The sequence below is a fragment of the Heterodontus francisci genome, chromosome 6, assembly GCF_036365525.1.
Source record: "Heterodontus francisci isolate sHetFra1 chromosome 6, sHetFra1.hap1, whole genome shotgun sequence".
In the NCBI taxonomy this organism is placed as follows: Eukaryota; Metazoa; Chordata; class Chondrichthyes; order Heterodontiformes; family Heterodontidae; genus Heterodontus; species Heterodontus francisci.
In genome coordinates, this window is record NC_090376.1 from 31,129,122 (window position 1) to 31,156,335 (window position 27,214).

At 42.7% G+C, this 27,214-nt stretch overlaps 1 protein-coding gene across 3 annotated transcripts in view; it reads left to right on the forward strand.

The window, feature by feature from the left end:
* The window catches only part of vps36 (vacuolar protein sorting 36 homolog), a 62,373-nt gene extending 48,242 nt beyond the window's left edge, over positions 1-14,131 (forward strand). For 2 of the 3 annotated variants that reach the window (XM_068033420.1, XM_068033421.1), the window contains 4 exons: positions 1,014-1,078; positions 10,748-10,832; positions 11,488-11,564; positions 11,650-14,131. In XM_068033420.1, the coding sequence (XP_067889521.1) occupies positions 1,014-1,078; positions 10,748-10,832; positions 11,488-11,564; positions 11,650-11,743 (321 nt within the window). In that variant the 3' untranslated portion in view covers positions 11,744-14,131. Of the gene's footprint in view, positions 1-1,013; positions 1,079-7,422; positions 7,506-10,747; positions 10,833-11,487; positions 11,565-11,649 lie in introns of those variants that run through there. The other variant, XR_010975194.1, reaches the window with a different exon arrangement.
* Positions 14,132-27,214: the final 13,083 nt, after the last annotated feature.

A 27,214-nucleotide genomic window follows, 5' to 3' on the forward strand; every position in this document is an offset into this window, starting at 1 on the left:
GCAGGTCAGAGGCTAGGAATCCTGTGGCGAGTAGCTCACTTCCTGACTCCCCAAAGCCTGTCCACCATCTACAAGGCACAAGTCAGGAGTGTGATGGAATACTTCCTATTTTCCTGGATGGGTGCAGCTCCAACAACACTCAAGATGCTCGACACCATCCAGGAGAAAGCAGCCCACTTGATTGGCACACCATCTACAAACATTCACTCCCTCCGCCACTGACGCACAGTGGCAGCAGCGTGTGCCATCTAACAGATGCACTGCAGCAACACAAAGGCTCCTTCGACAGCACCTTCCAAACCCGCGACCTGTACCACCTGAAAGGACAAGGGCAGCAAATGTATGGGAACACCACCATCTGCAAGTTTCCCTCCAAGCCACACACCATCCTGACTTGGAACTATTACACCGTTTCTTCACTGTCACTGGGTCAAAATGCTGGAACTCCCTTCCTAACAGCATTGCGGGTATACCTACCCCACATGGACTGCAGCGATTCAAGAAGACACTTCACCACCTTCTCAAGGGCAATTAGGGATGGGCAATAGCGACGCCTACATCTCGTGAACAAATAAAAAAAGATGGTGCCTGATCTGCTGAGTATTTCCAGCAATATTTGTTTTTATTTCAGATGTCCAGCATCTGCAATATTTTGTCTTTGCTTTGGCAAGTGACTTGCAATGTGATATTCTGAACCAATGACTGAGTACAGGCAAATAACATAAAATTCTACATAAAATGGAACGGAACTTTCACCATCTGGAGGAAGTCAGGGTGGGTTGGTGCTTGGTTGCATTAAATTGGAAAACTTTTCAACTAGGTTCACTCATTGCCACATGAAATTGTTCCAACATCAATTACTATTTTGTGAGCTTGAAATTCAGTGTTTTGATTTTGCTGTCTACTTCAAAAAAAAAATGCAAAGAAATTTCCTCCCACATTTATTTTACAGTTTTTGCTATTTTAACATCTTTACAAAGAAACTTCTAATCCTTATGTTTTGTTTCCATTAGCTTCTCTCACCAGAAGATTTAGTCAATGCTTGCAAAATGTTTGAGGCACTAAACCTACCAATGAGGCAAGTAGGCTTATAAGATTTATACCAGTTTCTCATGTGTGCATAATGTCATCTGGAGGGATATTTAGTTTCTCATTTTATAGTGAGCTTTGATTCTTTCAACCGACCTTACTGATGTTGGATCAACTTGGTTTCTTGCATATATTTTGCATATTCCGTTTTATATCACAGCACCAATAAAAGCAGTGTTACCTGGAAGTGGGGCTATGTTGAATAGAGGAATTCAATGGGAGTCATAGAGTCGTACAGCATAGAAACAGACCCTTCAGCCCACTGCGTCCATGCCGACCATAATGCCTATCTATACTAATCCCACCTGCCTGCATTAAATCCATATCCCTCTATGCCTTGCTCACTCAAGTACCTGTCCAGATGCCTCTTAAATGTCACTACTGTTCCTGCCTCCATCACCACCTCAGGCAGCTCATTCCAGATACCCACTATTCTTTGTGTGAAAAATTTACCCCTTTGATCCCCTTTAAACGTCCTCCCTCTCACCTTAAATCTATGCCCTCTAGTTTTAGGCACCCCTACCATGGGAAACAGACTCTGGCTATCTACCCTATCTATACCTCTCATAATTTTATATACCTCTATCATGTCCCCTCTCCGCCTCCTTCGCTCCAGGGAAAACAAACCCAGCTTATCCAATCTCTCTTTATAACTCAAGCCCTCCAAACCAGGCAACATCCTTGTGAATCTTTTCTGCACCCCCTCTAGCTTAATCGAGCATTTCTTTTTTAATGACCGAACTATTGGAAAATGATTGAAACAAGATAAGCATTCTGTGCTGAAAATATGGCTCGTCTGTAGATAACTGTGATATTTCCACAATGCTGGAAAATGAAGATTAATGGTGATAACTATTTTAAATTGTGTAGGGAGGGAAAGGGGCAAGGGCAGAAGTGCGGGAAATGGGACAGGCACAGTCGAGGGCTCTTGTCAACCACAGTGGAAGACTATCCTCAGTTGATGGAAAAGGAAGACATATCGGAAGCACTGGTGTTGAAGGGGGCATTGTCAGAACAAATGCATTGGTGAAACTGTGAGAATGGAATAGAATAGAATATGGGCAGCACAGTGGTGCAGTGGTTAGCACCGCAGCCTCACCACTCCAGCGACCCGGGTTCAGTTCTGGGTACTGCCTGTGCGGAGTTTGCAAGTTCTCCCTGTGACCGCATGGGTTTCCGCCGGGTGCTCCGGTTTCCTCCCAGAGCCAAAGACTTGCAGGTTGATAGGTAAATTGGCCATTGTAAATTGCCCCTCGCGTAGGTAGGTGGGGATGTGGTGGGGATGTGGTAGGGAATATGGGATTAATGTAGGATTAGTATAAATGGGTGGTTGTTGGTTGGCACAGACGGTGGGCCGAAGGGCCTGTTTTAGTGCTGTATCTCTAAATAAAATAAATAAATACTTACGGGAGGCACGGTGAGAGTAACTATAATCAAGGTAGTGGTAGGAGTCGTTGGGCTAATTGGAGACATTGCTTGACAGTCTATCCCCAGAAATGGAGATAGAGAAGTCAGGAAAGGGAAGGGAAGAGTTAGAGATGGACCATGTGAAGGCAAGGAAAGGTGAAAACTGGAAACAAAGTTAATGCTATTTTTCAGTTCAGGGCGAGAACTGGAAGCAGCACTGATACTCATTAACGCACTGGAGAGAGAGCTGAGGGAGAGGACTTGAGTAGGACTGGATCCTGTAGCTATAATCCATACTGGTTCCCGTAGTGACACCTTTTATTTGGAGGAAGTGAGTGGAATCAAAGGTGAAGTTGTTCATTGTAAGAACACGTTCAGGCAGGTGGAGGAGGATGATGGTGCATGAAGGAAGAAGCGGAGAGTACGCAGGTCATATTGGTTGGAGGATGGAGGTTTCGAGAAATGGATGTCCAGGGTGAACAGGAGATGGCTAGGACTAGGAAATTGGAAACTGTTAAAAGTGGCTGAGAGCATCAGAAGAGTTGATAAAAGTTGAACGAGACTGGATTGGACGAGGGGTGGAAAAATAGTCAAGATAGGAAGAAATAGGTTTTGTGGAGCAAGCATAGGCTGAAATCATGGGTCTGCTGGGGGAGTCCTGTTTGTGGATCTTGAGAAGGAGGTAGAAGTAGGCTGTGCAGGGTTAGGGGACTATGAGGTTAGAGTCAGTGGAGGGTAAGGTCTCCAGGTTAAGTGGGGGTAGTGATGATCTGAGCATAAATGGCTTGATATTCAGTGGTGAGATCATGTCCAGGGGGAAACAGAATTTGGTGTCAGAGAGTTGGTGTTCAGCCTCCGTGCGATAGAGGTCTGTTCACCAAACAACAACAGCGCCACCCTCATCAGGTTTCATGAAAATATTGGGGTTGGACCAGAAAGAAGAGTTCTGCAAGTTTTGGGGGCGATAGGTTAGAGTGAGTCAGAGGAGCAGAGAAATTGAGATAGCTGATGTCACACTGGCAGTTTCCAGTGAAAAGATCAAGAGAGAGTAATAGGCCAGAGGGAGGCGTCCAGGTGAAAGAAGAGGTCTGAAGTCGAGAGACAGGGCCTGCTGTGAGGTGGAAGACTCCTAGCCAACGAAGTGGACACGATGTGAAGGCGACAGAAAAAAAGGTCAGCCCTGTGTTGAGTCGAAATTCAGGGTAGGTGTTTTGATTTTGCTGTCTGCTTGGCAGCATTTGCAAAATTACTCCAAAAGCACTAGCCAAAACAATGATGCCATAGTATCAGAAGTTTGCATGTAGGAGCCAACTTGGAAATTTTAAAACCATAATCCTGTCCTCTCACTGAACACACAGCTGCTGCATCTTAGTCTCATTCACTTCCATGAGATCAGCGCTTATTTGACAGACTCCCAGTTATCTGCTGAGGCAAAAGAGCAGCAGCAACCAGAACAATGGTAAATAACATGATTATCAAGTACATATTTCTGCTGATGCCAGTTTGAAATATGGATGAGAGGGAGAAGTGTCTGAGGATTAACAGTGAGTATGATAGTGTAGTGATTGTTACTGGACTCGCAATCCAGAAGCCTGGACTAATACTCCAGAGGAAGTGAATTCAAATCCCACCATGGCAAATTGTGAATTTGAATTCAGTTTAAAAATTTTTAAAATCTGGATATAAAATCTTATCAGTAAAAGTTATCAGGTTGTCACTTTAAAAAAAAAAAAGCCTTACCTGGACCCACACCAACGTGCTTGACTCTTTATTGCTGTCTGAAGTGGCCCAGTAAGCCACTTCCCAGTAAGGGAAGTTGGGGTTGGGTCGGCCTTCCCAGCGACACCCACATCAGAGGGTGAATAATCAACTGAAGAATGAGAGGAATGTCTGTGAATTAAAGTGAAGAGGAAGAGAATAAACTGGAGAATGGGTGAAGAGTGTCTTTGAAATGGAGGATGTCTGAGAGAAGGACTGTACCTCTGTCAATTGGTGATAGGGAGAGAATTCTGCTTCTGTGCCACTGATGACCTTATAAACAATCAGGTTAAACAACTGCCTAATTTTTCCTCAAGAAATTAAGGATGATTCCAGCAGGTTTTGCCACAGCCTTCCACTAGAAGTGCTAGATTGTTGGATACATCTGTGTCTCAGACCACAATACACCTGTTGTCCCTCTGTACATCCAGTGTAACAACCTATCATCAGCGTATACCAAGCTTGTTTCTGAGTTATCAGCTTTTTGAAACAATTGGTCAGCTTTTGTATGTTTATTTTTAGGTTAATAGATAACGATCTGTTAATATTGTAATTTTTGTAGCCTCATTTTTAACTACTATTATAATTTGGCACATTGGCTATGGTGGGGAAGTGATTACTGGAGGGGAACCTGCCCACTCTGTGACTCCAGTGCTAGCTTTCGTAGTTGACTCTTAATGCAATAAGGGGAACTAAGGATGGGTAATAAATGTGTCTCCCACATCCTGAGAATGTAAAAAAGAAATTGTGCTTTCAGGACTCAGTTGTTTACAACTTTTGTTTAACAATAGTATACAGCAAAAAAAATGCTTTCTGATTGAGTACTGTGATATTGAAGTCGGTAAATGCATCATATGGTGTAATGGTGCATTATGGGCCAACACTTGCTGAGATACAAAAGGCATCCAACAGATGAAGAGCAACAAGGAATGTGGGGTCTGGACAACATTCCTGCAGAGATCTATAAAGCTGGTGGTCATGAACTCTTGCCCATCTCTCAGACCTTTTTACAAAAATCTGGGAAGAAAAGGTCCTGGCAGGTCCTAGCTCCTGATTTCCGCCATGTCATTATGTTTCACTTTTCAAGAAGGGTGATAACTCTATTTGTGGGAACTATGGGGGTATTTCCCCTCTGTCCACTGTGGGGAAAATTCTCTCGCGACTTCTCCTGAACTGAACCGAACCTACCCGTCAGCGAAGAAGTACTTGCGGAGACCTAATGTGATTTCCGGCTATCCAGCGGAACCATAGATCCGATCTTTGTAGCTCGGCAACTCCAAGAAAAGTGTCTGGAACATTGCAAAGAACTCTACATGGCCTTTATTGATCTGTCAAACACTTTTGATTCCATCAACCGCAAAGCTCTTTGGAAATTCCTCCAGAGACTTGGCTGTTCAGAATTTGTTACTGTCCTGCGACTCTTGCATGATGGTATAACAGCAACCTTCCTTTGCAACGGGTTTGCAGACCGAGCCCTTTCGTATCAAACAGGTGTCAGACAGGGCTGTGTGATTGCGCCAACTCTCCACTGTTTACCTCAGCCTGGTCATGGAACTCACTCGTGACCAATTCCCACAAGGGATCATGATTGAGTTTCCGACTCGATGGGAAGCTTTTCAACCTTAACAGGCTGAGAGCCAAGACTACGGTGACTCTCCCGCACATTCACGACTTACAGTATGCTGATGACTGCATTTGTAGACCATCCTAAACCTCTTCAACTCCACATACAAAAGAGTTGGTCTCTCACTCAACATCAGCAAGAGCAAAATCCTCCATCAGCCCTTCCCCCAGACAAGCACCTACATCTCCAGCTATTGTTATTGATGGGGAGACTTTGGAATTCTTTGAACACTTTCCATATATCAGCAGCTACCTTTCTCAAAGGTCACTATTGAAGTGGAGATCCAGTGCAGAATTGGCTGTGCCAGCAGAGCCTTCCAAAAATGTCATTACTTTGTCTTTGACAGCCTCCATAAGAGGTCAAAGGCTTTAGTCTGCATTGCTGTTGTCGTCACCACTTTTCTATATGGCAGTATCACCTTGGGTCACCTACCAAAGGCATCTTCTCGAGGGCAATTAGGGATGGGCAATAAATGCTGGCCTAGCCAGCGATGCCCACATCCCGCAGGATACTCCAAGTTAAGTGGAAAGACAGGTGAACGAACTCCAGCATTCTCACCGCAGCCAATTCCTCCAGTATCAGAACCATGATCATGTGAAATCAGCACTACTGCTCTGGTCATTGTACCCATGCGCCACATAATTTGCTTCCATAGTAGATCCTCTTTTCACAACTTAAGTATGGGTAGAGGTGGTGGTGTTGCGGGTGGAGATGGAATGGAGTAAGCATTCCTGGTCACTATATAGTAAGTCCTAATGGGAAGCACATATCTATTAAAAGTGACCTTCATGGTAGAATAGTTTGTTGACGCTGACTGTTGAGGCTCACGCATGAAGAGTGGCAATTTAGGTGAAGGCTACATGGAACCAAGAATCCGCAACCTCAGAAATATATATATATAGTTACATCCAGATGAGGAGGAAATCTCAGGCTCCCCTCTTGCTCTTCCTCGTATTTGACCGCAACAAGGTTTATTCCTTTCAAACAGTGGTTGTGCTTACCACCTCTGTGAGTGTTTTACCTTTTTACCTTTACTGTGATTGTGAAACAACCAATCGGACAGGTTTTCTTGAGTTTAAACAAGAGGTAAGTTTATACTTAACACTCTAACCCTGATTTAAAAATTCTAAAAGTTACCCTACACATTCATGGCCACATTCGCACGCGAATCATACACACGCAAATAGATTACAGGAGGGAAAAATAGATTTAGTGGTTGGATTAAAGTCCAGAATAAATGGAACTTAAATACACAGTCTGTGAAGTGGATGATCTGGTAGTCCTCGGCCAAAGCTGTATTCTTGAAGTCCTCGCTGGTCAAAGTGCACTTTGTGGTTGGCCTGCTTTGCTCAGGGTTTTCTTGAAAGCAGAATTGTAGTTGGCTCTCTTTTCCCTGGTCGCTGGCTGAAAAGGTCTATAGGCTTGGGGGGACCACAGTCGCAGACGGTTTTCAAACTTGATGTTTTCTGGGGAGAAAGAGAAAGGGAAACCTGCAGCCTTCTCTGCTGCTGGGCATTCAGTTACTGCTGTCTCTTTGTCCAAAGGAAACAAAACCAGCTCGCCCCGAGATGGAGAGAGAGTCACATGGCTGCTTCAGGTTTTCTGGAATCTTCCAATGAAATTCAAGGTTAGGAATTGGCTCCACATGCCCCAGGATGTCAATTTATACTTGGAGGGGGTTTGCTCTTTCAAAGTCAGGATGTCAGGATTGCCTTGACTGCCATGCTAATGAAGCCATTTTAGGTAATTCTGTCACTTCGAGCAAGCTATTGTCTTGGCTGGGCTTCTTGTTAGACTTTTGTCATAGAGTCATGGAGTTGCACAGCACAGAAACAGAGCTTCGGCCCATCGCGTCTGCGCTGATCATCAAGCACCCATCCAATCTCATCCCATTTTCCCGCACTTGGCCCGTAGCCTTGTATGTTACGGCATTTCAAGTGCTCATCTAAATAATTCTTAAATGTTACAAAGGTTCCTGCCTCTACCATCCCTTCAGGTAGTGTGTTCCAGATTCCAACCACCCTCTGGGTGAGAAAGGTTTTCTTCAAATCCCCTCCAAACCTCCTGCTCCTTACCTTAAATCTATGCACCCTGGATATTGACACCTCCGCTAAGGGAAAAGGTTTCTTTCTATCTATCCTATCAATGCCCCTCATACTTTTGTATACCTCAATCAGCTTCCCCCCGTCAGCCTTCTCTGCTCCAAGCAAAACAACTCTAGCCTATCCGTTTCTCTTCATAGCTGAAATGCTCCAGCCCAGGCAACATCCTAGTGAATCTCCTCTGTACCCTCTCCAGTGTAATCATATCCTCCTATGATGTGGTGACCAGAACTGTACACAGTACTCCAGCTGTGGCCTAACTAGCGTTTTATACAGCTCCATCATAACCTCCCTGCTCTTATATTCTGTGCCTTGGCTAATAAAGGCAAGTATCCCATATGCCTTCCTAACCACCTTATCTACCTGTGCTGCTTCCTTCAGTGATCTATGGACAAGTACACCAAGGTCCCTCAGACCTTCTGTACTTCCTAGGGTCCTACCATCCATTGTATATTCCCTTGCCTTGTTAGTCCTCCCAAAATGCATCACCTCACACTTCTCGGGATTAAATTCCATCTGCCACTGCTCTGCCCGTCTTAACAGCCCAACTATATCGTCCTGTAATCTAAGGCTTTCCTCCTCACTATTTACGACACTGTCAATTTTCGTGTCATCTGCGAACTTACTGATCATACCTCCTATATTCCTGTCTAAATCATTAATGTACACTACAAACAGCAAGGGTCACAGCATCAATCCCTGTGGTACACCACTAGTCACAGGCCTCCACTCGCAAAAACAACCCTCAATCATCACCCTCTGCCTCCTTCCACTAAGCCAATTTTGGATCCAATTTGCCCTGGATCCCATGGGCTCTTACCTTCTTAACCAATCTCCCATGAGGGACCTTATCAAAAGCCTCACAGAAGTCCATGTAGACTGCATCAACTGCTTTACCCCCATCTGCACCTCTAGTCACCTCCTCGACAAATTCAATCAAGTTTGTTAGACACAATCTCCCCCTAACAAATCCATGCTGACTATCCCTGATTAATCCCTGCCTCCCCCAGTGGAGATTAATCTTGTCTCTCAGAATTTTTTCCAATAGTTTCCTTACCACTGATGTTAGACTCACTGGCCTATCATTACCTGGTTTATCGCTGCTACCCTTCTTGAATAATGATACCACATTTGCTGTCCTCCAGTCCTCTGGTACCTCTCCGGTGGCCAGAGAGGATTTGAAAATTTGAGTCAGAGCCCCTTTAATCTCCTCCCTTGTCTCACATAGCAGCCTGGGATGCATCTCGTCTGGGCCTGGAGATTTATCCACCTTTAAGCCCGCTAAACCAGCTAATACTTCTTCCCTTTCAATGCTAATTTGTTCAAGTATATCACAATCCCCCTCCCTGATCTCTACACCTACTTCGTCCTTCTCTATAGTGAACACAGATGAAAAGTAATCATTTAAAACCTCACCTGTGTCCTCTGGCTCCACACACAGATTGCCACTTTGGTCCTTAATGGGCCCTACTCTTACCCTGGTTATCCTCTTGCCCTTAATATACTTATGAAACACTTTGGGATTTTCCTTTATCTTGTCTGCCAGTGTTTTTTCATGCCTCCTCTTTGCTCTCCTAATTACTTTTTTAAGTACCCCCCCCCCCACACTTTCTATACTCCGCTGTTTTCAGCGCTCTGAATCTGCCGTAAGCCTCTTTTTTTCCGTATCTAATCCTCTGTATGTATCCCTTGACATCCAGGGTTCCCTGGACTTGTTGGTCCTACACTTCACTTTTATGGGAACATGTTGGACCTGAACTCTCATTATTTCCTTTCTGAATGACTCCCACTGGTCTGATGTAGACTTTCCTACAAGAAGCTGCTCCCAGTCCACTTTGGCCAGATCTGTTTTAACTATCTTAAATGTTATCGAGTTATGGTAACTATCCCCGAAATGCTCTCCCACTGCCACTTCTACCACTTGTCCAGCTTCATTCCCTAGGAATAGGTCCAGTACCATCCCGCCTCACGTAGGACTTTCTACGTGCTGGCTTGAAAAGCTCTCCTGAATGCACTTTAAGAATTCCGCCCCTTTAAGCCTTTTACACGAATACTATCCCCTCTAATATTGAGGAAGTTGAAATCCCCTCCAATTATTACCCTATTATTTTTACACCTCTCTGAGATTTGCTTACATATCTGCTCCTCTATCTCTCCCTGACTGTTTGGAGGCCTGTAGTACACTCCCAGCCAAGTGATTGCTGCCTTTTTGTTTTTAAGTTCTACCCATATGGCCTTATTTGATGAACCTTCTGAGATATCATCCCTCCTTATTGCAGTAATTGACTTCTTGATCAACAGTGCAATGCCACCTCCTCTTTTACACCCTCCCCTATCACGCCTGAAGATTCTATACCCTGGGATATTGAGCTGCCAGTCCTGCCCTTCCCTCAACCATGTCTCTGTGATAGCAATAATATCATATTCCCATGTGTTAATCAACGCCCTCAATTCATCTGCTTTACTAGTAAGATTTTGTAAGACTAGTAAGACTTTGTCTCCAGTTCAATCTCCTGGTATTTCAGATGCAAATTGCAGTGGCCATCTAGGCTGCCAGTTTTTTCAAGAGTTACTGTAGTATTTTTCCCATTAAAAGTCTAATGTAAGTTTCCAACCGGTTAAATTAATATTTCTCATTTAGCATATGGGGTTTTCTTAACAATATGAGAGAGAGATACAGAGAATACGTGGCGAATGCAGTGATTGTCAGCTTTTCTAAACTTAAAGGCGTATTTCAATTAATAATACTAATTTATTTTTTCGGCAGATTGCGTATTTTTGATAGTGGAGTTATGGTAGTTCAGCTACAGTCCCACAATGAAGACGAAATGATTGCTTCAGCACTGGAGACTGTAAGGAATTTTCCTTTTAATAGTCAATAAACTAATGTTTAAACAACCAAAGATTTAAATAATCAGTTATAGGATATTCAGTCAAGGCAGTGATCTACCAAGAAATGAACCATGACATGACACCAGACCTAATTACAGGGTATATAGAAATTTGTCTCGGGTGATGGTGCAAAGGCAGATGGTGTTGGAAAGGCCGCCTGTTATGCACGGTGCCTGATATTCAGTTCTATTCACTGCAGGCAGCTGATCCAATACCTCCTGTTTTGCACCTCCACCAGGGAAAAATATCTACCCCAAAGAGCCCCAAGTTTATGAACGCTACTTTAATATGCTATAACCCTTCCATTCTACATACTTGGACCCACCTCGGGAGATAAGCATGCAAGCTGCGCCTAATTGTTTGCCCATTAAGAGGTGATAGGAAGAACCCAAGGCAACTTGTCTTTATTTTCTATCTCCCTAGAGGACAATATCTGGTGTCTGGATGTCCATTCCTGGTGACATGGTTGAATTAGAAACTTGTATAGAGAGCTACTGCATGCAAGGCACATTTAATAAATGACCAGAGCGTATGTATTAAGATTCTTTTTTTTTAATACTGTTTAGCTAACTAGCGGTCCAATAAATTATATGGTATTTTTCTTCCTGCACATAGGTGTCCGAGAAAGGTTTCATTAGTTCTGAAGAGTATGCTAAACTCATGGGCATTTCTGTACTCCTAGCTAAAGAAAGGTAAATAATTATTACAGAATTGTACATTTGAACATTTTACCAAATATTATTATACATTTGCCTTCTCATTTTTTTTTTAACCCAGACTACTACTAGCAGAGAAATTTGGGCACCTGTGTCGTGATGACTCTGTTGAAAGCCTGCGATTTTACCCAAATTTGTTTCTGACACAAGACTGAAAATTCACCTGTGAAAATCTGTGCTGTATTTTCCTTGGAGCCCGGTGACTGAGCTGTGCATGGTGTATCTCAGAATTACTGGATGACCATTAACTTCTGAATGTTGCGCATTTAAATTCAGATGCTTCAATACCAGTGTGTCAGAGATAACAGTGATAACTAAACGATGGTCAGGACTCTACTCTGTGTGTTTGGGGCATAAGCCAGAGCCTTGGTCCTAGCTACACTTTTACTTTGAGTTGCAGTGGATTTTTTTGTAGCATTATGCAACTGGTTTACTTCTGGATTCAAACCTGATGAAAAAATCTAATTAAGTCAAATTAAATCTTATAATGTAAGACTTCAACAAGTTTGAATTCTTAGCTTCCTGTTTATAAAGGGTTTTTTCAATTATGCTTTTAAAATAAGTGAGGCCCCTATTTCAAGTTCCAATAGTAATCAATGTGCGGGGTTGCTTTAATTTTCATATATCAAAATTCATCTGACAATGTTTTTAGAATCTTTTATGTTTTTGCCATTGTCAAAACACTATTTTGCCTTTACAGTTTTCACCTTTTTCTAATTTAGAATTTTGTGTTGTTCCCCTTATTTAATTCTAACTTGCTCAATTTATAGTTCTCCCTGTCTGTTTATTACACTGCCTTTTTGATATATTTCCAATTTTGTTACATTTTCTTTTGTCCCTGCTTTCCTTTTTTTTTCTTCATAGGGTCAAACAAGTATAAAGAGAAGGCCAGGAAGTAGTCAGGAAAAAAAATCTTGGAGATGGCAATGTCAATTAAGAGGCTGTGGGAGAAATGTTTGAGACACGTAATCAAAGGAAGGGGAGGACCTAGACAAAAAGGAAATGGAAGAGATATGCTTAAATCAAGTCAAAGCACTGAGGATAGGGCGGGAATGAAAGAAAGGGGAACAGATACAGAAGTAAGACATAGCCAAGATTAAGTGAAAGAGAAATTTAGATCCGGCAGAGGATCTGTTGAATCTCAGATCTTGTACTGTCATTGTTCAGCCTTTGCTCAATAAAAAAAACTGATTTGGTCATCACTCTGCAATGTGAGTATACTTTCAAAGTGGCAGACCATTATGGATTTTAGTGGATGGAATGGTATGTCACGAACACCAGGACAAAATGTCATTTTTGGTGTTTTTAAAATTGGCCAGTTACACGCACTAAATGATATGGATACTCCTGGAGCTCTAATTTATAACTGTTTGGTGCCTGATTTGCAATTAATAGCTTCACCTGATTAACTTTTGGATTGATATTGTTTCTGTAATATACTGAATAGGGACAAAATTCAAAAAGGCAAATGGAAATGGGCCAGCAGATTATTTAAGCCATGAATGTCAGACATGTGGGCGAGGCTAACTAAGCTGGGGATCAGTAGATAAAATTATATCAAATGGGTAATGTCATTATAGCAGGAATATTACACTATTCATGATACACTAGGGCAGGCATGTTTAACTTGCAGCCTAATGGTCATACATGCCTCTTCCCCAACCCCCTCCCAGCCCCACTGAGTGCTGGCAAACAGTCCTCAAAACCCAGGAAATTCAATCCCTTCTTAGTTTGTCCTTTTCCAATTTTATGGACCTGGAAGTTTGAAAGGAGTTGTTTTTAGCATTCATTCAGGACACCACAATTTTTTCATATTCGCAACTTGAGATATATACTAATTAATGGCGCATGGGTTTAAACTTTATAGGTGGCCGCTGAGTTTCGATGACACATACCTAAGTCGCCTTTGATAAGTTCGGTCGACCCTCCTTAATGGAAGTAATTTTATGAGTCTGTGCAGTCGGCAGGGAATCTTGCCTGCTTGCAGGGCAGAATGGAAATTTGGGGGCACGCTGCCCATGATTTTCCAACCAAATGGTCAGTGGGCAGTGTTAGCTGGAATTCCGATACATGCTTCTGTCAGATGACACCCCCCGCCCCCCATGTCAGGATGAACTCATAAATTTGAACGCATTGTGCAAAATATTTGCCCCCTCACTCCGATTTTTATTGTGATGCATTGTATCTATTGTGGAAAAAATAGATGGTATATGCAGCAACTGCAGATCAATTTGGATGCAACTGTTCAGTTTTAAACATTTATTAGAGGCATATGCTGCTATGGCAAAAGTCTAAAATTGGCAGCATATGTTTAAAACAGTTTGAGAACTTCTGTTGGGTTGGGAGCGGGGTTGTAGAGTGGGGAGGGAGAGTTTAAGATCCATAAAATAAAGATTTGTATTTTCCTCCATTTTTATTTGTGTGTTAATTCTGCATTTCTTTTTAACTCCTGTCTGGGATATCCTCAGCTGAAGCATTAAAGATCAGAGCTCAGTCCACTGGAAAATTACTTGGATAATCAAATAAAAGACCTACACAATTAACCAGTACTGCGTGCATTTTTTACACTAGAACATGCTATCAAATTTAGGGAAATAGGGTTTTTTTTTATCTTCTTTGCAACTCTATTTTAAGTAGTACTGTTTACGGCCATTAAATCTATTGGTACTTTTATGAGGGGAGCACTTGTATTAAAGATCAAAAGAGAAGTAAAAGGTTGTTCACACAGCAGAACAAAATCATTTTCAAATACGTCTACAAAAAAGAGCTTAATTTTGTAACAAGAATGTGTAGGTGGTTAGGCATTTGGATTCTGTGCTGTGAAGGTAGTGCTCATCTGTGGACATTTCCTTGTGAAGTCTAATTGTATCTTTAGTTGAATTCTGGAGCACATCGAACTTAAAATGCTGCAAATCATGGGCAAAATCTGTAATCTATTTGACCAGGTTGCATATTAGGAAAGTTGGACTTTGTAACATGATTATGTTTTTAAAACTGTGATTTTCAAAAGTTTAAGATGGAGTCAGAGACGTCACATTCACTCTGCTTAGAGATAAGACAGAAATCCAGGACAATGGAAAATACAGATCCAAGACCTTTTTTTGAAAACAGAGACTGCAGGGCTGTAACACCTGAAGAACAATAGGTATCACCCTCCCAGACTTTTGGATTCTAAGCAAGGAGTCAGTGATTCTGAGAATGCCAATGGGCAATTGGAAGGCTCAGTTGACTCTGCTGAAACCAGACTTCTGGACTTTACATATTGGAAAAGGACAATGAGCTATTGACTTTTGATTCCAGGTATATTTAACAAATTTCTGAAGGCAGACAGGCTCTAAGAAAGGAAGAAAAACAGTTGTAGCAGCCTCCAGGGAGAGAACACCTACTCTCAGAGAAGACTGATTCAGAAAGGCTGCGAAGACTTGAACCTGTTTTTAAAAGTTGAGGTTTGGGGGGAAGGAAAAGACCAACAGAATCACCAAGGGATCACCTTATTCGCAGATGTCCAGGTTGGAAGTGCTCGGAGAAGTGAGTGAAGAGGACATTGGTTTTTTAAAGGTCTGGGAGAGCCAACCTGTTGCAACTGGGAGGAATTTAGGACTTTTAACCTCAAGGATTTTGCCATCAAGGTTTAAGTGTGGTGTGAAGTTTTCAAGTATTTTAATAAGTGAAGAAAATACCTTTCCTTGTAATTTGGGTTATCAGCTACTTACAAAGTACTTTTTAGTTCATAGGGATTTTTCATTTAGTTTTCATTTACTAAAAGTCTTAAAATGTGATAACTTGTCGGGTAATCCTTTAAATTAGTCGGATTCATATCTCGTATTTTTAACGTTAACGGGTCTCACTGAAGTCGTAACAATTTGGAAGCTCAAGTTTGGGATCCAAATTCAGAGGCTGTAAAATGGATTAACTGGAATTTTCCAGAGTTTTAAACAAACAAGATTTCACATTTACTTTGGCTGGGTTCAATGGGAAATCAATATGCGTGCCATTAATATACAAGAATTTGAGAGAGAAGATATGACTCTCAGTATATTGCAGGAGTTGAGAAATGTTGATTTGATTATGATATCAACACACATAGGAGTTAGTATAAGCCCAGGGGCTATAAGCCAAGGATTGGTTCCTTGCTTGAAGCTGGTAAAAGAAGAGGATGTTTCCGCTAATGTTCAAGTGGAACTAGCAAAAATTGAGTTAGAGAAGCAGAGATTGGAAAGGGAAGAAAAGGAAAGCAAAAGACAATTACAACTTGAAATGCGAAAGCTTGAACTCAAAAAGGAAAAGGGAGAGCTCTGAGAGAAAGGGAAGCCAGGAAATTTGAACTGGACAAAGAAAATCTTAGATTATGCGGACAGGGAGCAACAGGAAGGTTTAAGGATGAATCCAATTTAACTCATGGTTTTGATTTGGCAAGGAATATTGGCTTAGTGCCGAAATTCAGGAAGAATGTAAAAATGTATTTTGTGTGTTATGACCGAGGTGGGAGGAGTGCAGTCTTTTCTAGTTCCACTTCTCCACAGGTCACAACATACATTTAAATGTTTACCCAGTGATCGATACAGTCAATCATATACTCTAATCTTTATCCTAGAATGAAATGCACCAATCAGATTTCTTTAATAAACAACAAAATTATCACTTTATTACAAAGCAAAACTTATCCAGTAAAGAAGCAAAGCATTCACACACATTGAAATAGAACATTCCCTTTTAAAATACAAACTCGCGCACACACACTGGAAAAAATAAAGAAATTCTCTCTGCACAGCTCTGTTAAAAAGAAAAAGAAAAAAAAAAGAATACTTTGGCCAAATACTTGCTAATTCTTGAAGAAAAATGAGAAGAGATGGAAGGATGTTAGTTATCCCTTTTGGTCTGTCCAGGTATACAGTGACGGATCACTGGGATCTTTTCAGAAGCAGTTCGTTCTGGAGATGTCGAGAAATAGTCTCATAGGCTTTCCATGAGAGATACAGTATCGGGGGGCTTCTGCTATCACACTCTGGTTTTGGAAAGTTTTTTTTATCCGAAGGCAGGAGGAAAGAGGAGCTGACACAATCTCCCTTCAGTCCAGAAAAGATGAGCTGGGGTTTCTTTCTTGGCAGGTTGATTTTCAACTGCTTTTCAAACACTGTCCACACCCTAACTGAACCAAAACAATATCTCAGAAGCAAAACCACAAACAGCCAGTCAGAACCTCCTGACTCTCAAATTTTGACATATCAGTTCTCTGTAAATATCTTTCCCAGGCCACTAAGATTTCTGTTTATTGAGCCTCAGGCAGGTGCCATCCAGTAAAGGTTATTATCAAACACAACGGGCTGAATTTTAAAGCCCCTCCGCTGTCAGGAACATTGGCAGGGGGGGCAATGAAGATCGGTGTGGAAGAGCCCGATGGCAATAGGCCCCATGCCAATCTCGGCTGCAGCAGCTGCGCTGCCACTCAATGATGGGACCCCCATTTCAATATGTAAACTTATTTACATACCTGATTTAATGAGGTTGCCTCCTTAATTGCCGCATCGATCTTCATTCAGGCAGCCGACATGTCGAGCCTTCAATTCCCTGTTCGGGGACATGTGGCGAGGAGGGCGGAAGATTGTTTCTCTGTGCAGGAGGGGGGAACGGGGGTGACATCGCTGCAGATTGGTCAGGGGGTGTGATAGGAAGGGATAAAGGGCAAAGGTGCCGAACTTTTGGGGGGGGGGGGATAGGCCAGATTCTGAAACAGATTCTGGGGTGGGAAAAGGGCAGAAATGTTTTGAAATGTCATGGGGGGGGGGGGGGGTGGGAAAGAGTGGGAAAATTAATTCAACAGTAATTTAAGTCTATTTTTTGATCATTGTACTGACCTGGCCCTTTAATTTTTCCATCTCCACTAAAGGCTGTAAGCTCTTTAAAAATGGTGCCTGTGCATTGGCGCCGGACATCCATGCCGGCGACAGCTCGCCCACCCCCTCCATGTCATCGCAGGGGGTGGGCACCATGGTCATGCAAATGAGCTGCCATGTTTGAAATCGTGGCACTGGTGAACGTCGGACGCATTTTTTTATGTTCGCCGCCTATTTCGGTGTCGGACTCTTAAAATGCAGCCCAACATCTCAGTGTCCTTTCAGGGAACTGTCAACAACAAAACAAAGTCCAGCATCGATGAAATTTCCAGCCTTCCAAAATCAAATCCATTTCCACCATTTATTACGAGTCCTCAAAGAATTTAACAAAAAATGTAAGCACTTCCGTAAAGTATCCTTTGAAAAAAATTGCTACAAAGTGGCATTGGACGAAGGAAAGTTAGGGCAGTTTTGTTGCAAAGTGTGTTAGTGGGAAAGGCATTAGAGGTATAGTCAACACTTTTGGAGCAACAGTTGAGTGATTATGAAGTGGTTAAAACTGCAGTTCTTACTGCTTATGAGTCGGTACCAGAGACCTACAGGCAAAAATTCAGGAATTTAAAGAAAAAGCAAGGCCCGACATTTATGGAATTTGCTAGAGAGAAGGAAATTATATTTGATCTATGGTATAGGTCCCTGAAAATTGATCAAGATTGTGAAAGCCTTAGGGAAGTAATCCTAATGGAGGAATTTAAAAATAATGTCTCTTCAGGAATAAGGTCCCACCTGAAAGAACATAAAGTTGGTAAAGTAAGGAATGCCACAGAAATGGAGGATGGTTTCAAATTGACCCAGTAATTACAGGCCCCAGTTTGGAAACTTTCAGAGCAGTTGGAAAGATAGGAGGGGGAATAATGAGAAGAGATTGATTTTAGTGAGAGAAAGGGTAAAGGAAAGGATACAGGCAACCTTCAGAGTGGTAAAAATAAAACAGTCAGGAGACTAGGGTTGAGTCAAAAGGACCAACGTGTTATTTTTGTAATAAAAGAGGCATGTAAAATCATAGTGTTGTAAGTTGAAAGGCAAGACAGTAGCTGTAGTAGATTTACCAAAAGCCTGTCCTAAAAAGGATGCCCCAATTGGTGGCATTGTTGACAAGCCAGTGGCTTTGGTGCTCTTGGATAGTGAGCAGAAATGTGATCCCCTGTGTGCTAATGAATTAAGTCAAGTCCCTGAAGGTTATAAAAGGTTTGTGTTCAGTGGTACAGTGTTCCCATATTTGTCAGATGAGGCAGGCAAGCCGATTGTGCTGCTTAGAGATACAGGGGCAGCTTAGTCATTAATGGTAGCAAAGGATGCAGATTTTCACCAAAATAGTACCATGAATGTGAAAGTCATGTGTGGAGCATTGAGAGGCATTATTTACCCGTTCCATTGCATAAGGTTAATTTGCAATGTGAAATAGTCACCAGTCCGGTAACGTGGGAATTGTCCCAGATTTGCATATTGAAAGGGTGAATTTGTTGCGAGGGAATGACTTAGCTGGGGATAAAGTATTGGCATCTCAAGTAGTTTTGGAAAAGTCAGTTGATGTTGCTAAAATGGATGTTTTGGAGGAGATATTTCCTGGAAACTTCCCAGATTGTGTAGTGACAAGATCTGAGGCTCATAAGATTAAACAAGATGAGCATGTCCCCAAGCTTCTGGTTGCTTGCCATTTCAACACGCAGCCCCCTGCTCTCATGCCCACATTTCTGTTCTTGGCCTGCTGTAGTGTTCCAGTGAACATCAACGTAAGCTTGAGGAGCAGCACCTGATCGTTCGATTAGGCATTCTACAGCCTCACGGCATCAACCTTCAGTTCAACAATTTCAGAACATAACTGGCTTTTTTTCCCTCTATTTTACTCTTTTTTTATTTTATTTTTAACTGTGTGCTTGTTTTTTCATGTGGACAGCATTGCTCATTACTCTGCCATTAACACTCTGTCTGGACAAATGCTTTGTCTTTCATGACAAGCATTAACACACTCTTTGCCTTTGTCCCATGACAGCTTTATTTAATCTCTCCTGCCCTCTGCCCTGTCACACACCTTCCCTTTTGTTCCCTTTCCCACCAACCACCACCCCCACCCTGCCCCAACACACGCACACAACTTGCTTAAAATCCAATTCTTTTCTAACCTTTGCCAGTTCTGATGAAAGGTCACAGACCTGAAATGTTAACTCGAAATGTTAGTTCGCTTTCTACAGATGCTGCCTGACCTGCTGAGTATTTCCAGTACCTTTTGTTTTTATTTCAGATTTCCAGATTCTGTAGTATTTTGCTTTTATTATAATGGTGAATTGTTTAGCCGATCATCTTTGATTGACACACAACAGGCAGACCTTGATTTAAGAAGTTTGTCTCAAATGTGTAGGATCATATGATCACTGGAAATAAGAGCTGGAAGAGGCCATTCATTCAGTCGAGCCTGCCCTGCCATTCAAACAGATCATGGCTGATCATCAACCTCTATGTCATTTTTCCCCACTATCCCCATATCCCTTGATGTCGTTAGTATTCAAAAATCTATTGATTTCTATCTTGAACCTGCTCAATGATTAAGCTTCTAGAGCCCTCTGGGGTAGAGAATGCCACAGATTCACCACCTTCTGAGTCAAGAAATTCCTCCTCATCTCAGTCTTAAATGGCCTGGCCATTATTCTGAACAAAGAACAAAGAAAATTACAGCACAGGAACAGGCCCTTCGGCCCTCCAAGCCTACGCCGATCCAGATCCTCTATCTAAACCTGTCGCCTATTTTCTAAGGGTCTGTATCTCTTTACTTCCTGCCCATTCATGTATCTGTCTAGATACATCTTAAAAGACGCTATCGTGCCCGCGTCTACCACCTCCGCTGGCAACGCGTTCCAGGCACCCACCACCCTCTGCGTAAAGAACTTTCCACGCATATCCCCCCTAAACTTTTCCCCTTTCACTTTGAATTCGTGTCCCCTAGTAATTGAATCCCCCACTCTGGGAAAAGCTTCTTGCTATCCACCCTGTCTATACCTCTCATGATTTTGTACACCTCAATCAGGTCCCCCCTCAACCTCCGTCTTTCTAATGAAAATAATCCTAATCTACTCAACCTCTCTTCATAGCTAGCGCCCTCCATACCAGGCAACATCCTGGTGAACCTCCTCTGCACCCTCTCCAAAGCATCCACATCCTTTTGGTAATGTGGCGACCAGAACTGCACGCAGTATTCCAAATGTGGCCGAACCAAAGTCCTATACAACTGTAACATGACCTGCCAACTCTTGTACTCAATAACCCGTCCGATGAAGGAAAGCATGCCGTATGCCTTCTTGACCACTCTATTGACCTGCGTTGCCACCTTCAGGGAACAATGGACCTGAACACCCAAATCTCTCTGTACATCAATTTTCCCCAGGACCTTTCCATTTACTGTATAGTTCACTCTTGAATTGGATCTTCCAAAATGCATCACCTCGCATTTGCCCTGATTGAACTCCATCTGCCATTTAACTGCCCAACTCTCCAATCTATCTATATTCTGCTGTATTCTCTGACAGTCCCCTTCACTATCTGCTACTCCACCAATCTTAGTGTCGTCTGCAAACTTGCTAATTAGACCACCTATACTTTCCTCCAAATCATTTATGTGTATCACAAACAACAGTGGTCCCAGCACGGATCCCCGTGGAACACCACTGGTTACACGTCTCCATTTTGAGAAACTCCCTTCCACTGCTACTCTCTGTCTCCTGTTGCCCAGCCAGTTCTTTATCCATCTAGCTAGTACACCTTGGACCCCATGCACCTTCACTTTCTCCATCAGCCTACCATGGGGAACCTTATCAAACGCCTTACTGAAGTCCATGTATATGACATCGACAGCCCTTCCCTCATCAATCAACTTTGTCACTTCCTCAAAGAATTCTATTAAGTTGGTAAGACATGACCTTCCCTGCACAAAACCATGTTGCCTATCACTGATAAGCCCATTTTCTTCCAAATGGGAATAGATCCTATCCCTCAGTATCTTCTCCAGCAGCTTCCCTACCACTGACGTCAGGCTCACCGGTCTATAATTACCTGGATTATCCCTGCTACCCTTCTTAAACAAGGGGACAACATTAGCAATTCTCCAGTCCTCCGGGACCTCACCCGTGTTTAAGGATGTTGCAAAGATATCTGTTAAGGCCCCAGCTATTTCCCCTCTCGCTTCCCACAGTAACCTGGGATAGATCCCATCCGGACCTGGGGACTTGTCCACCTTAATGCCTTTTAGAATACCCAACACTTCCTCCCTCCTTATGCCGACTTGACCTAGAGTAATCAAACATCTGTCCCTAACCTCAACATCCGTCATGTCCCTCTCCTCGGTGAATACCGATGCAAAGTACTCATTTAGAATCTCACCCATTTTCTCTGACTCCACGCATAACTTTCCTCCTTTGTCCTTCAGTGGGCCAATCCTTTCTCTAGTTACCCTCTTGCTCCTTGTATATGAATAAAAGGCTTTGGGATTTTCCTTAACCTTGTTTGCTAAAGATATTTCATGACCCCTTTTAGCGCTCTTAATTCCTCGTTTCAGATTGCGCCTACAATCCCGATATTGTTTCCAAGCTTCGTCTTTCTTCAGCCTCCTAGACCTTATGTATGCTTCCTTTTTCCTCTTAGCTAGTCTCACAATTTCACCTGTCATCCATGGTTCCCTAATCTTGCCATTTCTATCCTTCATTTTCACAGGAACATGTCTCTCCTGCACGCTAATCAACCTCTCTTTAAAAGCCTCCCACATACCACATGTGGATTTACCTTCAAACAGCTGCTCCCAATCTACATTCCCCAGCTCCTGCCGAATTTTGGTATAGTTGGCCTTCCCCCAATTTAGCACTCTTCCTTTAGGACCACTCTCGTCTTTGTCCATGAGTATTCTAAAACTTACGGAATTGTGATCACTATTCCCAAAGTAGTCCCCTACTGAAACTTCAACCACCTGGCCGGGCTCATTCCCCAACACTAGGTCCAGTATGGCCCCTTCCCGAGTTGGACTATTTACATACTGCTCTAGAAAACCCTCCTGGATGCTCCTTACAAATTCTGCTCCATCTAGACCTCTAACACTAAGTGAATCCCAGTCAATGTTGGGAAAATTAAAATCTCCTATCACCACCACCCTGTTGCTCCTACATCTTTCCATAATCTGTTTACATATTTGTACCTCTATCTCACGCTCGCTGTTGGGAGGCCTGTAGTACAGCCCCAACATTGTTACCACACCCTTCCTATTTCTCAGTTCTGCCCATATTGCCTCACAGCTCGAGTCCTCCAAAGTGCCTTCCTTCAGCACAGCTGTGATATCCTCTTTGACCAGTAATGCAACTCCTCCACCCCTTTTACCTCCCTCTCTATCCCGCCTGAAGCATCAGTATCCTGGGATATTTAGTTGCCAATCATGCCCTTCCCTTAACCAAGTCTCAGTAATAGCAATAACATCATACTCCCAGGTACTAATCCAAGCCCTAAGTTCATCTGCCTTACCTACTACACTTCTTGCATTAAAACAAATGCACCTCAGACCACCAGTCCCTTTGCTTTCATCATCTGCTCCCTGCCTACTCTTTCCCTTAGTCACGCTGACTTCATTATCTGACTGCGTCCCCTTGTTCTAGACTCACCAGCCAATAGAAACATCCTATCCACATATACCCTGAGATGCCCTGTAAGAATTTTGTAAGTTTCAATGAAATCGCCTCTCATTCTTCAAAACTCTCGAGAAAACAGGCCCAATTTCTGCAATCCATCCTCATAAGACAGTCCCACCATCCCAGGGATTTGTCTGGTGAACCTTCGCTACACTCCCTTCGTGGTAAGTGTCATGCTAGGCCCCCACCTGCCAAGAAATAGGCACATCAATTTTATCACGCACTTTGATTTTTAACTGTTGTTGGAGCGAGAAAATGACTTTTTAAACAGATCAGCTGTGGTTGGAAAAAAACATTTACATACTAATGGACATTGAACGTGAGGAAGCACATTCCAGGGCCTGCTATGGAGAATGCAATCCACAAGGGCCAGAACTGGTTAGACCAGCTGGTCACATGACTAACCGTCTGTTCCAGGGTTTTCTTTTGAACTGGCCACAGAGAGTTTGAAGGCAGAAAGTCTGTTTGCTCCTGAACTGAGAAGATCTCTCCTGTCTGCTCCCATCTCTTTCTGAAAAGTCTCTGAATTCACTGAAGACACATGAACCTCAAGAGAGAAAAGTCTCCGACAGCGAACAAGGTTTAAGAAGAATACTGGGCCCCAATGAAAAGCAAGATCTACCTACAATCAAGGACAATACAGTGAACTCGAAGAACCGTAACAATGACCCTTCAGATATTGCCTCAAACTTTTCCACTTTATTTTTCTCTTTTCTGTCTCTATTTGCATGTGTGTATCGCATATGCATACTAGCATGGGGCATATCGTGTATTCGTAGACGTTAACCGAATTAGAGTTTAAGTTTAATAAATTTCAACTTTTCTTCTTTCAACCTAAGAAAGCCTGTTTGTGCTGGTTTCTTTGCCTTATAATTGGAAAGCGGAGCAAGGATTCACCAAAGCGGAGCTAAAAACACGGTGTGTTTAAAATTAAACCTTGTTACAGTAAGACCAAGTGAAGGTGAGAGGGACCCCTAGACACTTTTCTCAGCGGGTCGTGTAACAAGTATATCCTTCTTTAGATAAGGAGACCAATTTTGTTTACTAACCTCCTGTGTGGGACCTTATCAAAAGCCTTCTGAAAATCCAAATACACCACATCCACTGGTTCTCCTTTATCTATGCTGCAAGTAACATCCTCAAAAAATTCCAACAGGTTTGTCAAACATGATTTGCCTTTCACAAATCCATGTTGACTCTGCCTAATCATATCATTATTTTCCAAGTATCCAGTTACCTAATCCTTTTTAATAGATTCCAACATTTTCCCTACTACTGACGTCAAACTAACAGGTCTGTAGTTCTTCGTTTTCTCTCTCGATCACTTCTTAAATAGTAAAGTTACATTTGTTACTTTCCAGTCTGCAGGAACCCTTCCAGAATCTATAGCATTTAGAAAGATAACCTCCAATGCATCCACTATCCCTATAGCCACCTCCTTCAATACACTGGGATGTAGCTCATCTGGTCCAGGGGATTTATCAATTTTCAATCCAATTAATTTTTCAATACTAATTACTTTCAGTTCCTCATTTTTACAAGTCCTTTGGTTCCTTAGTATTTCTGTGAGATTTTCTGTGTCTTCCTCCGTGAAGACAGACACAAAGTAATTGTTTAGTCTCTCCACCATTTCCTCATTCCCCGCCACAAACTCTCCAGTCTCTGCCTGCAGTGGACTCACATTCGTCCTTGCTAATCGTTTGCTTTTCACATACCTAAAGAAGCTTTTACAGTTGGCCTTTATATTTCTAGCTAGTTTAGATTCACAATCTCTCTTTCCTTTATCAGTTTCTTGGTCCTCCTTTGATGGACTTTAAATTGGTCCCAATTGTCAGGCTTACCACTTTTTCTGGCGACCTTATAAGCCACGTCCTTTGACCCAATTCAATCCTTAACTTCTTTTGTTAGCCACGGTTGATTCACTTTTCCTGTTGGGTTTTTGTGTCTTAGAGTAATGTATAATTGTTGTAAACTGTGTAATACTTCTTTAAAAACTAACCATTGCCTGTCTACCATCAAATGGTAGCCCGGGTTTCAGAGCTGGAGCGGCGGCTGGGGACACTGTGGAGCATCCGCGAGGCGGAGAGTATCATGGATAGCACGTATAGAGAGGTGATCACACCGCAGGCTCAGACTCCACAGGTAGGAAGGGAAAAGGTGACCACCAGGCAGAGCAAGAGGACTAGGCAGGCAGTGCAGGAATCTCCTGTGGCTATTCCCCTGCAAAACAGATATACTCCTTTGGATACTATTGGGGGGAATGGCCTCTCAGGGAAAGCAGCAACAGCTCAATTTGTTGCACCACGGTTGGCTCTGCTGCACAGGGGAGGAGTAAAAAATGTGGGAATGCAATAGTTATAGGGGATTCAATTGTAAAGGGAATAGATAGGCGTTTCTGTGGCCGCAAAAGAGACTCCAGGATGGTATGTTGCCTCCCTGGTGCTAGGGTCAAGGATGTCTCAGAGCGGTTACAGGACATTCTGAAGGGGGAGGGTGAACAGCCGAATATAGGGAGTTAGGAAGTAAGTTAAAAAGTAGGACCTCAAAGGTAGTGATCTCAGGATTACTACCAGTGCCACGTGCTAGTCAGAGTCGAAATAGCAGGATATATCGGATGAATATGTGGCTGAAGAGATGGTGTGAGGGGGAGGGTTTTAGATTCCTGGGACATTGGGACCAGTTCTGGGGGAGGTGGGACCAGGACAAACTGGATGGGTTACACCTGGGCAGCACCGGGACTGATGTCCTAGGGGGAGTATTTGCTAGAGTGGTTGGGGAGGGTTTAAACTAAAATGGCAGGGGGGTGGGAACCTTTGCAAGGAGTCAGAGGAGGGGGGATCAAAGACAAGAACAAAAGACAGTAAGGGGAATAAGAAAAGTGATAGGCAGAGAAATCAAGGGCCAGAATTAATCAGGGCCATGGTGAGAAATAGTGGGAAGGGGCCAAGTAATGTTAAAAAGACAAGCCTTAAGGCTTTATGTCTTAACGCGTGGAGCATTCGCAATAAAGTGGATGAATTAATCGTGCAAATAGTGTAAACGGGTATGATATAGTCGGGATTATGGAGACACGGCTGCAGGGTGACCAGGGATGGGAAATGAACATCCAGGGGTATTCAGTATTTAGGAAGGACAGACAAAAAGTAAAAGGCGGTGGAGTTGCATTGCTGGTTAAAGAGGAAATTAACGCAATAGTGAGGAAGGATATTAGCTCTGACAATGTGGAATCTGCATGGGTAGAACTGAGAAACACTAAGGGGCAAAAAACATTAGTGGGGATTGTATATAAATGCCCAAAATGTAGTGGTGATGTTGGGAATGGCATTAAACAGGAAATTAGAGACACATGTGATAAAGGAACATCTGTAATTATGGGTGACTTTAATCTGCATATAGATTGCACAAATCCAATTAGTCACAATACCGTAGAGGAGGAATTCATGGAGTGTATACGGGATGGTTTTCTGGACCAATACGTTGAGGAACCAACTAGAGAACAGGCCATCCTAGACTGGGTATTGTGTAATGAGAGAGTAATAATTGTCAATCCAGTTGTGTGAGACCCCTTGGGGATGAACGACTACAATATGATAGAATTCTTCATCAAGATGGAGAGTGACGTAATTGATTCTGAGACTAGGGTCCTGAATCTTAATAAAAGAAACTACAAAGATATGAGGCGCGAGTAGGCTATGATGGATTGGGAAATGTTACTTAAAGGGAGGATGGTGGATAGGCAATGGCAAACATTCAGAGAGCACTTGGATGAACTGCAGCAATTGTTTATTCCTGTCTAGCACAAAAGTAAAATGGGAAAGGTAGCAAACCATGGCTTACAAGGGAAATTAGAGATAGCATTAGATCCAAGGAAGAGGCATACAAATTTTCCAGTAAAAACAACAGATCTGAGGATTGGGAGCAGTTTAGAATTCAGCAAAGGAGGACCAAGGAATTGATTAAGAAGGGCAAAATAGAGTACGAGAGTAAACTTGCGGGGAACATAAAAACTGACTGTAAAAGTTTCTATAGGTATGTGAAGGGAAAAAGATTGGTGAAGACAAATGTAGGTCCC